Below are 12,359 nucleotides of genomic sequence, written 5' to 3'. Positions count from 1 at the left end.
TTGATAATTCTTTATCTATCTTCTATATTCCCATTAAAAATAACAATCATATATATATATTTATATATTTTTTTTATTTTTATATATATATATATATATACACATACACACACACACACATATTACAGCTCTGTCCCTGAATTCCTTGGGTACTCAAAGCTGCTAATAGTTTCATGAGATGTTTTGCCTCCTAGAAATGTCATTGCCTGAAGCTTGAACATATAGTTAGGATATTTCAGATTTTTCTTTATCCCTCAGTTTACATTTCTTCTCTTTTTCTCCCCCATTTTCCTCTATATACTTTTTCTGTATTTTACATGCAAATGTAGCAGGAGATGAATTTCCTCATCTTTCGTATTAATGAAAAATGATGGCTATAACATTTGTTTTGGAGAAATATATACTAAATTCCAGTTATCTGCAGGAGTACAGGACACAGATTTCAGTAAGCTAATGAGGTACTGGAAGCTGAGTTTGCCAGATATGATCATCTAGCAGGAAAAAAAGGAACCAGCTTAGAAATAACTGACAGGCTGATTTAAAAAGGAAAGAATACTCAGGAAGCCTGCTAAAATGGATATAAGAACTTAAAGAAACTCTCTTTGAGTCCAAATAGGCATTCAAGTGGGCTGAATGCTGGAGTACTAAAGCTTACTTTAAAGAAAAAAAAACACTTCTCCCACACCTTCATCTCTATTCTTCTAATCAGGAAAGAGCCAGTGGCTGGTGCTGCAAATGGAGTCGGCGAAGCTCTTACAGTTATCAGACGCAGAGCAAAACATTACCCTCGCCAGGAGCACTGGTCATTATGCTCAGTCACAGCCAGCCAAGCCATTGCGCACACAGAAAAATCATCCGTATTTCAAAGTCGCTCCCTTCCAAAAGGATTTTAAATGGAATCAACTTTCATTTTTGGAACACTGCCACGAAATTTGAGGCGATTTGTTTTTATTTACATTTTCAATATTCTTAGCATTGCATTTCTGCCCCTTTCTGCAAGAAATAATATCAATTTCACAGGACAATTATTCAGGCTGTGGACAAGGTGAAGTTCTGCATATCAGTTGTGTAACTGTAGCATTTCCTAGGAGGGAGATTTGGGGAACAGGTAGTGTGGATAAAGGAAAATGGTCTAATAAAGAAGTAAAAGAACTAAGAGAATAGAAAAACAAAGGAAAAGAAAGGAGGCAGACAGGGTTTCATTATATTGCACTCAATCATCAAAAGAAAAATATGGAATACAAGAAAAGATTTTAAAATTCAAAATTCTGAAATATCTTTTGGACAAGAAACAGGAAAGTGATTTTTTTAAAAAGTTTTTTATTATTTTTCTAAGAAACCTTCCTTCTTATTTTGAAACAATCCTCTTCAGCAAAACTGGAAAGGAAAATGTCATCCAGCTTTAACCTGGATCAGAATAGATACCCCAGGTAGACTCCCTTAGAGACAGCACTACTCTCCCATTGACTTGAAGGCATTCGCAACAAAGACTAAAGCATTTGCAGCACCTATCATGATGGTCCTCTGCTCCTCCTCTCAGAAACATTAAAGGATGCCAAAGACCTTTTTGCTGTGAATTCAAACACACAATAACTCTGCATCATGATGCACAGCATATATGCTATGAGAAGGGAACACTCAACAGTGCAAAGTCACGCAGTGCATGGGCAGCATGGGACATCCTCACAGCTGCTTCATGCTGCCTGGACACCCTAAGCCCATACCTTTAGACAGCACTATTCTTTCCCCATTATAATGAGGCTTAGACTAATTTAGCACCCACTTCTGTGAAAACCACTGGAAAAATGCTTAGTGGTGTTGCTGTCCATGGAAATGAAGGAGGTTGCTTAAGGACTCCATTGGAGTAACAGGCTCTGGCAGATGTCTCCTCTTTTACTGAAGCCCACAGTACACAAAATTATGGTTCTCAAGACAGCCACGAAGCTCTGCCAGGTGGGCTGCAAGCTATATTCCTGATGTCAATTTTCCATATCTGCAATAGCAGTGTTTGCCTTAGGGTTTGGAGATATCTGGTAGGAATATGAGGAGAGAGGTCTTCTCCCACTAACTGCTCTTTTTGGATATCATCCATATAATAAAGAACACTACTGAAAGCCCTCTGTGGAAGAGGGAGCATTTCCTCAATACCTACAACATTTCCCACCATTAGCCATGCTGTGGATTTCAGCAGAATGACTACGGACTGGCTGATGTGTGCGTGGGAGGGTACACAAAGCACTCTGCAAATTAGCGCTGCAGCCTCATCATGTCCACTAATAAACAAATAATGGTAATAATTACTTTTTAGAATTACTAGTAATAACTGCTACTCACTTTTGTTGCCAAGGACTTGAGCTTCCCCAGCAGTGACTGCTTATTTGAGTATACTATTTCTTCTTCATTATCTTCTCCTTCCATTATAGCACAGCTGTCAGCAGCTGGCAGCTCGCACTCTTTTGAGTTCGCTGTCATCACTAATTTGGAATATTTATACTCCAGCCTGAAGATATAAAGCCAGACAGATATGCTTTTTTTACAAATACCCCATATTCAAGGTTTTCATAATTTAGATTATCTGCAGTCCTTTCACATAGCTATTGATAAGGTATTTATTGGAAATTAAATGCTTTTAATAATGAAAAAAGTGTAACCAGAATAGTACTGGCAATATATCCAATTCTTGCTCTCCAGATTAGTGGTCTATCTTTAGAAGTCTTAATAAAAGATCCACATCTTTCCAAAAAGCCACAAGTAGGTACGTCAGAGTTCCCAAACTCTAAAACATGTGTGAGGATTTTCTGAATGAGGAAGAGCTACCTGTGTGCTGGCTGGGGGCAACAGATCTGTCCAAAGTGGCTACGGGGGAGAGGAGAGGAGAGATGGGCAAGAGTGTGATGTAGGAGGGGGCCATGAGGCTGGAGTCCAGGTTTGTGTAAGCTGGATATGCCATGGGGGAATGAAATCCCATTGGGATGGAATAACAGTTCAAAGGTTTACAGCAGGAGGTTTGGGAGGCAGAGGAAGGGATGGAGAACAGTCAGCATATCTAGCCTGAGAAGCATGGTTTTGGTACATACCAGACGTATCCTGCCAAAATAAACCTAAGCAGAATACAGTCAGGCACCCTTATTTAACACAAGCAAAGAGTACGACTTAGATTTAGGAGACATTCTTTTGGTCTTCAGACCTTGGGGAAGCCATGTTGCTTTAAGGACTTAAGGTCAACCTCAAACTCTCAGGGATTAAAAAGACAATTCCTATTGGGAGGTTATCCGATAACAAATTACCGCAGACTTTCTATACTTTTCTTGCTGGCATTTTTGATAGCCATTGTTGGCAGCAGAAATGTCAGCTAGGTATTTCTCATCTACTCTGTCATAAGGCCTGATCCATGAAACGTCATTCTGCTGACAGATGTTCACTACACAGAGCCACAGAGCTTTTAGCTTACTTTTACATGGAACACAGTTCACAGTACTTACTTCTGGTTCTTCTTCCAAAAATAGCAGGTCAAGGCTATGAGCAGAACTGCTGTGAAAGCACCAACACCAGCTCCAACTTTTAGCCAAAAATCTACTGTTTCACAAGTGCTCGTCCTTTTCTCTGGCAAAGGAACCCCTTTAATGCACTGCTTTGGCTCATTCCACACATACAAGGTTTCCTTTCAAATGGAAAATAGAGAACACTGAAACGTGAGATAGCTGGTAGGAAAATGGGGAACTATTCTGATGTAAAGACAACGAGGTGTTTTGAGGTAGACAGGTTAGACATCTTTTCAGTAAGAAGCCAATCAAAATACATATTTCAGGTTTTCAGACTCCAGATGGGGTCCCCTGGATTCTGGTTACAGGTTCAGACAAGCCAGGAAAGGTTTCCTATACCTGTATAGTTCCTGTACCTGCTTTTCACCTTTCTGACAGAGTTTGGTTTGGACAAGATTATGAACTGGTTGTGAACAGGTTTCCTGCCTACCTAGGAGATGCCGATCAACAACAGAATGGTTCTGAATCAGGGAAAGGACATCATAATATTTCACTAGAGAAGGCAGTAGCAAAAAAATTCCTTGCAAGCAAGGACAGAAGAATTTCTGAACTGAAATCTTGAATCCTTCCCTAGTGCACCGCTGGATTGTATGGCCATTTAAGGATGGAAGTCCTTTGGACACTTCGTCCTATACAAAGCTTTCCTGCATGTATGACTGCAGAGAGTTCAGGCCCCTGCCCAGACAGCTAGTGAGGCACAAGCCAGCTCTTCCTCAGGTACTGTACTGCCATGGGAACAAAAATCCCAAGTCTCAACACAGCACCTCACCAGTTGGGCTCTCACTCAGCCAGCTCAGACTGTGGACTGAGATTCCTTAACTCTGCTTGCACTTGCATGTCAGCTTGCACACAGAATTTCAACAGCATCCAAGTGATACCCAAATGAACCCATCCAACTTAGAGCTGCAGGTCCTGTACCTGAAATCCTTTCTTGCAGGCTCCCTCAATCTCATGGTAGTCTTGCTCCGTGCAGAGAGGGCAGGCTTCTGCACTTTCCCACATGAAGTAGAAAGTGCATCCATCACAGGTGCCGGCAGGGCATGAGCTAGGAGAAGAGCAAACCTGAGTTATCTATCATTTACAAAATGCTCTGGGGTTCGCATCCTCACTTCACATGCTGCTGCTGAAGACTGGTTATGATAATTACAACAAATGAGTAAACACCCTTGGAGTCAGCAGATGGAAAACTCTGGGGGAAGAATTTTCCCAGTTTCTAAAATGCTTTCTCAAGTAAAAACAGATGTTGGGTGGTGTCAAAGGACTCAAATAACCTTTCAGTTCCTGGAGGTGAGCGCTACCTCCACACCTACAATGAAGAGAACAGAAAGAACCAAGCCTTGGAGACCAGCAGAACTACTCGTGTTTCACCAGCAGCAGTGAGCCCAGCATATGCCTCTATTGCTCTTCCCTGCACCAGCTGACTGTTCCACGTGAATGCTACAATCTGATTCCTGCTGTTCTTATAATGACATCTGGGTGATTTCCATATGGAATCCATACGGAATGGACTTGTCCTGTCATGGCTAATTACTAGAGCAACTGGATGTTCGACAGTTAATGAATAGATAACAGCTTATCTCAGTCCAAGAAGGACTAATGGCCCTATTTTGTATTCAGTGGGCAGAAAAAAATTCTTCTGGCAATGCCAGGACAGTCACTCAATTTTTGTTACTGACAGCCAGATCAGATCTAACAGTAGCAGTGACCAAAAGTCCACAGAACCGTCGATAAGAAGTTGGGCCACGTAAATGGGAAAAATATCCATATAGAAAAATAAATTTAAAAGGTATTTCAACATCATCTGGAAATCTGTTATCCTGATTTGAAGGGTCAAAAAGTCCACAGAGTTAAAAATATATATATATGATTCTGGCTTACCTTGATTTGCAAAACTGGGAACTCTCCTCTCTGGATTATGGAATATTTTTTCTCTGTATATGACAGGGGCATTGACAGACTTTTCTCCTCTGCCTCTTTCATCTTATACTGCAGCTTCACATGAAACTAAGTACTATGTCTGGAGGATCAAGGAGTTACATGTACTATTATTTGACATGTATCAGATACCTCACTGTTTGAAAATAGCTATCTGACTGCTGAGCTAATCAGCGGGGGCTAGTAAGGGAGAAAGCAACAGGAGATGAGGTAAGGCATGTCATGTCAGCTGTGTGCAGTTTCTGTCCACACTCACGATTTTGAAAAGAAGGGATGTTACGCCTCTCTTACTAATGGTGAGCTATCCACAACTCACCTTGAATTTAGTGTACAGCACTAGAAGGCAAGAACTCACACCCAGGGGATTACACGGTGGTTTGCTGCTCGGTATAATTTGTTAGTGCATCAGGTCCCTAAGAAACTGGGGTAAACATCTTCAGAGGCATTCAAATGGCAATTCCTTGGCCATCACCTGAGAAGCAGCTGCCTCTGGCTTCAGTCAGGCGTTCGTGGTTCATTTCTCCGGAGACTGAGCAAAGGGGATCCCAAATTTTTTATGTTGTTACCTTCTGGGAAGGGGGCTTAACTTTTGGGAAGGAGGATGAATGAGGGGTGAACAACAGATTTACGCTAACATCCAGATGGCCTCAACAGCCAAAGATGAGGGTTAGCAGGGCTGAGAGATCACAGGGTGTTGCCAAAGAATAAACTGGTTAATTCTTTTACTGTTTTTTCTCTGCAAGCTTTTAGGGGCAGGAATAAATAGGGCTTTGGAAGGAAGAAGCTTTTTGGAGTCACTTGAATCAGAGCAAAGGGAAAAATCAGGTCAGGCAAATGAAACAGCTGGTAAAAGGGGACAAGGATACGAACTCCAGGGACCAGATGTGGCTCAGCTCAAGGATGGGGAGGAGAGGAAGGCCCTCCTCAGCGCTGCGCGTTCAAGAGGGTTACTCCAAGCACAGCTCAGCCTGGAGTCATAGCACTGTGCTCAGACCATTAGCAAAGCATGGGGCTCCTGAACACAGTGCCTGAGCACATCTCCAACCAACTGATTTTAGAAAGGTCATACTTGGGAGGAAGATACACTCTTCTCCTCATTTCACAAGTATAAATCTGAGGCACATGAGGACTGAGTGACAGGCTTAGGATCACACAGGTTGTTCCTGGCACTGAACTGAAACAAAATCTCTCAAATCCCAGACAGCCGATGTCCTGCAATGCATCTCCATCCTATCATCACTGCTATCTTCTTTATTTCTAAATCACTGAAGATATATGGATCCAAAATACATATCAAACTTGAACTGGACAGAGTCAGGGCTCAAATAAGCATTGCAATAAGCAGATGTCATAGGTCCTGAAACAGGTTGCTCTTTTCCTAAAAATCATCTCATGCACAGGCACTGCTGTAGCTCAAGGAAGGAAAACTGCCTCTTAAAGCACAGACTAGGCAGCTTTAATCAGGAAGTCAAAGATCCAGATAAGGATCTGAAATGAATGAGAAGTGCAGAAAAAAAAAACATTGGCATCATGCACTTTTGAATTTAAGCTTGGAATAGCCTGCCCGAGCTCTGACCCCTCTCACTGCATAGGTTAAATACAGAGCGGCTGGTCTGCTGGGAGGTGATAGGCACACAGGACTTGCAGCAAGGCCTTCACCTAGGAGAAACAAGTGAGTTCTCCTTGGCGCTGATGAGGGAGAAAGCACTTCTCATTGCATTTAAGTATAAAGTTACTACTGAGTTTTGCAAAGGATACCTGAGGGAAAAGGGCTTTTAGGCACTATTAGGATAAAAATAATTAGATACCTGGGCACGGAAAGCTCTCCTTGATCTGGTTTGTTGGGGTTGCATCGCATCATCACAACAGTTGCACGGCCATTTTCGCAGGAGGTTGTCACTGTTGAAGACCTAGTGTGAAACAAGAGGGAAAATGTGTGGTCCGTAAAACATTACCACTGCAGTAGATATATGTTGCTGCTTCATTTATTTATGCTTCTGTAATACTAAAGAAATATCCTTTACCACAGCACTTTTGCCATTGGTAGCTGGAAGGGAAAAAAAAAAAAGGAGCAATGGAAGCAAGGTAGGATTAATCACATCATTTAAATCTCCAAGTACTCCAAGATGCCACCCAGGGAACTGTTCTATTTTCTGGCTAGTGTGAATTCTGCTAAGCCAAGGAATAAACCTGCCCACAGAACAGAACAGAATGATTAAAAAACAGAATTGCAGACATTAGGATTGGTGTGTTACTCTGCTGGAGAGTTTGATGGTTCTCTGCTCACCCAGGAATCTGAGTGCCACAGTTCCCTGAAACAGCAGAAGGCAAGGAGGATTCAAAAAAATGGACCTTATTCCAGCACGATAAGCATTGTAAGCTGAGTCCCTAATATATTTGAAGTATATTATGGTGTGGGATTCAGTCTGCAGATTCAGACACTTAAAGTTAGGTGTCCACACATGTATAAAGTGTTGATATCCAAAATGTTATAGCCAATTAAGATCTATCAATAAAGTCAACACAGCCTAGAGAGGAAATCAGTAGAACAAATGTAGGAATGTGCCTTCGGATGATCTGAATAGCTCTGTAGGCTCCAGAGCCCAAGCTTAGAAACTGAGTTCGCATGTAGACACCTACGTGAGGACATCTTAATTGAGGTGATATGTGAGCTGATTCATACCCCATCTGAGACACTCTCTTTATGGACGGAAGTGAGGAATAGGAAAAGCATACCAGTAACTGTGCAGGTTGGAACATTTTTTTTTTAACCTTGGTCAATTCATTTTTGTAATATCAAAGTAAATACAAATGAATGTGAAAGAAAATATACAATGTGAGGTGGACATTGTGGAAAGGAACGTGACATTGGAAATGACACCTGGATGAATCAAAGCTCTGTATCACTCTCTACAAATCAAGTGTAATTTAGACTTCAGTGAACAACAGTGTTTGCTGATTATATGGCATACTCTTCAACATGCCAATCAGTATCAGCTAGATACTGATTAAAGTGATAAAGATTAAAGGTGGCTTAAAGATCTTCCCTCACAGTTTTAGTTTCCTTTAGACAAACGAAGCGAGTTGATAAACCAATAAAACAGTATGTTTTACCTACTTGTAAAAGAAATGCACATCAGGTATTTTGCTTGGAGAGGGAGGAAATATATCTGTCCTGATGCTGATATTTTCCAGCATCGTTTCAACAGTAGCTCCTAGAATGTGAGCAAAAAAGAAAAAAAAAAAAGGAACATGCTAAGAATTTCTGGATTTCTGAGGCATTCACATCTAATATTTTTTCAGTCAACAAAGAATGACTCTCAGTTAATAGCATTTAATATGCTACCCATTAACTAGACAACATCTTTTAACCTAAGTGAACTTTGCAGATTCATGTTTCTCATACAGTCTGATTTCATCATACATACATAACAAAATAAAAAGGTAACAAAAATAACAACACTGTGAATAAGTTTTACTCTTTTATATGAATTCAGAGCAATCAAGGAATATCACAGAATCATAGTATAATTAGGTTGGGAAGGTCTAGAGATCCAATCTGCTGCTCAAAGTATATATGTTGCATATGATGCTCATATGCATAGCTCTAAGATAACATAACCTTAACACCCTGAGCAATCTATAGTATTCCTGGAAAAAAACTGAAAGATGCAATGGCAAGATTCAGAAGAACTATGGAGTCATAGGCAAGTCTTCATTACACATTTTGAAACAAATGACAGACTCATGTGGAAAAACACACGTTACACAAGTCTGCATGGATTTTGGAGGACAGCTGAAAAAGAGGAAAATTCAAGCAACTGAAGTTCTTAGAGCTCCTTCCCATCCCATAAACAAGAGAAGACAGAAAATATTGGTGCTGCACTGCAACAGTTCAGAAGAAGAAGAAGGGAGCTGTACAAATGGGATAAGCTGCATTCTTCAAGTAAGGTGAAAAATATCCAGAGCAATAGGAAAAGCAATGTGGTAGCAGCCAGCAACAGGTGGGAAGATGGGAAAGACTGTGAAGAACAGACATTTTCCACTTATTCTTGTAACAGTTTGGAGAGTCTAACTGCATTCTCAGGAGTTTGATATAACTGGCATTACATCTGGGAGGATGATTCACATGGCTGGAAAATGCAAGTCTGGTTATAACTCTTTTAGGGAAGATAGAGTGGATAGCAAAGGCGACGGCACAGCACTTTGCACTAGACACAATTACCTGGTTTAGGACTATTGACAACTGAGATCACAGGATCTTGAAAAGACATGGATCGATGTGCTAACTAACAGTGCCCATGAGGATATATGGGTGAAGGACTGTTACAGAGCACTAAATCAACACAGAGAACAAAACAAGCTGTGCCATAAACAACCATCAAGAATATGTGCAAAAAGATACTACATCAACCTGGAGGGGGCCTCCATTCTGAAAACATGTACCGGAGTCCTCAGTCTGTAATGATGATCATCATCTGTCATCAAAGACACTGCATCTAACACAAGGTAGCTTTATGTTGGATCTCAGCATGATGGACGGAGATTAATTGACCACTGGACTGGACACTCACAGTTCCTAGGAACCTTAACATCTTCAACAGAGGCAAAAAGAGAATATTCCCATCCAATATGTAACACTGTATAGTTGGCATCTTAAGGTGCAGTTTCTCAAAAATAAGAACATTAGATGCAAAATCAAATGTGGAAGAAACATGTCATTCTTTAAGATATTAATTAGATGGCTAAAAAGCCACAATGACTCTCTCTGAATGACAACAGCTTTGACTAAAATTTCACTTTGGATTAGGGCAGTGGTAGAGGGAAAATTCAAATAAAAACAGTGGCACATATTCCATGGAGGGGGAATAAAGAATCAAATATCAGTCAATTTAAATCAAAAGGAATGAGTTACAGAAAAATGATAATGGATGCTAAAGATTTCAGGAACAAGCCTCTATTTGGCAGCACTAGAAAAATTATAAATGTGAGGGCTTTTTTAGGAATACTAGAAATGAAAGGTCATCTTACAGGCCTGTTGATGGGTGGGAAAGGCAAACTTCAACCATTTTGTAATGTAACAATTGTGATGAAGAAAAAAACAGCAGCAGATCTTAATATTTTTTCTCTGTATCAGAAAAAAATCAGGACTTTCGGCTTGCTTTCCAAGAAAAAAAAACTGAGCACCTCTCATTCCTTTAGTGGCGAGAGTGGATCTTAGCATCTGCTTGGGATGCACACTTAGAGACTAGCGAGGCCAGGTGACCTGGACCTAAGAGTCAGCTGACCACAAAGGTCTCTTGCCTACAGGTGTTTCTCTTTATTAGAGCTTGTAATGATAGGGAAATGTCAGAAGACTGATGGAGAGTAAAAGGATGGTGCAGAAATTCAAAAAGGACAACACTAGAACACATTATACTGTGGTTAACCTGATGAGGCAAAATAACAAAAATGGGAGATGGGTTTCAGTTAATAGATAGATACATAATGAGTGCCAGTCAACATGAATTTATGGAAAACACTCCTGCTGAACGAATTTAATTTTACTCTTTGAATGCTGATGAATTTGGTTGCTAAAGTAAATTATGTAAATTTATCAAGTATTTCACTAATTACTACATGAGATTCTAATTAAAAAGTTAGCAGTGTTATTTCAATAAAGTGCACGCTCTGGATTAAAAAATATTTAACTAACCAATTATAAAAAGTAGCTGGCTACGGAAAATTGTCATCAAATGAGGTATGTCTCTGGGCTTTTCTAGGCATTGATGATGGAGTCTGCAAAATGCAAAATTTTCATCAGTGATCTGCAAGTACACAAGCACCGTTGGTAAAGTGTGCAGATGAGACAAAGACTAAGAGGAGGACCAAGAACTTAATACAGAGAAACTGGGTTCACTCAGTAAGCTGGTCGCATACAAACTAAACATTTTAGTGCAGCCAAGTGCTCTGAGGGATGAAGGCCCTTCCTAAAGGAGAGAGATTGACCCTTGGAAACTGCAACTCTGGAAAAGATCTAGAGTGGACATCACGATCCAAGGGGACGCCATGAAATCCCATGAGTTTGGAACAAGAAGGGCTTGGGGACTGAAACAGCAAGGTGTTTTTTATTGCCATTATTTGTGACAGAGAACCAAATACTGGAATAGTATTCCATTTTTGTGTCTACTGTTTAAGAAAAGATATTGACAAGTTACGGAGGCTGCAGAAAAAGCCTCAAAAGTATTCAGGGGCTTGAGAAAAATTCTTGATAGCAAGAGTCTGAGAAGAACTTGGTCTGTTTAGTTTATCAGAAGGGCAGACTGGGTAGGGTGTGATGAGGAGGTGCAATGATCACAATATACAAAATATTTCTCCAGGGAGGAAAAAGTGGGTGTGAAATGGAGAAAGAATAACAAGAAGCAAGAGCTGAAAACTGAAGCCAGGAAAATTCATATGGGAAATAAGTCTGCTTTAAAACAAAACACAGAGATGGTGATTGACCAGTGGAAAAAAATACCAATGACTATGGCAGTTTTAATTTTTGGCAGTCTTAAAAGTGCAGGTTGAATGCTTTTCCAAAGATGCGATTTTGTCAAACAAATTTCTAGGCTTAATGCCAGGGGAAAAAAGCACAAACACTCAGTGCCTGTAACAGATAGGTGAACAGACTAAATGACTTCATTGTCTACTCTGGCCTTAAATCCTGGGAACCTGTGATCAGGAGCAATATAAGACTTGATAATGTGTGCATGGCCCCATACCATCCTGACCCTCCTCCTTCCTCACCTAATTATATCCCAACACCAGGTTCCTCTTCTGACTGCCAGAGTGGAGACTCTGGGTAGAAACACTGGGATTAACATGACTATTACGGTCTTGCCCTACATGAGGGAGGCAGGA

General features: G+C 40.5%; 1 protein-coding gene across 1 annotated transcript in view; it reads right to left on the bottom strand.

Annotated features, from left to right (window-relative positions):
• ELAPOR2 (endosome-lysosome associated apoptosis and autophagy regulator family member 2) overlaps positions 1-12,359 on the bottom strand; it is a 103,588-nt gene that overhangs the window by 3,018 nt on the left and 88,211 nt on the right. Inside the window, exons 17-21 of the mRNA XM_064504898.1 lie at positions 8,596-8,692; positions 7,286-7,387; positions 4,461-4,587; positions 3,483-3,661; positions 2,335-2,500 (exon numbers count right to left, since the gene is read on the bottom strand). Coding sequence (XP_064360968.1) covers positions 2,335-2,500; positions 3,483-3,661; positions 4,461-4,587; positions 7,286-7,387; positions 8,596-8,692 — 671 coding nt within the window. The remainder of the gene's footprint in view (positions 1-2,334; positions 2,501-3,482; positions 3,662-4,460; positions 4,588-7,285; positions 7,388-8,595; positions 8,693-12,359) is intronic.

Source organism: Dromaius novaehollandiae, chromosome 1, assembly GCF_036370855.1.
Source record: "Dromaius novaehollandiae isolate bDroNov1 chromosome 1, bDroNov1.hap1, whole genome shotgun sequence".
Lineage (NCBI taxonomy): Eukaryota > Metazoa > Chordata > Aves > Casuariiformes > Dromaiidae > Dromaius > Dromaius novaehollandiae.
The sequence above is the reverse complement of the archived record's forward strand: the minus strand, read 5'-3'. Positions and strand labels throughout refer to the sequence as shown.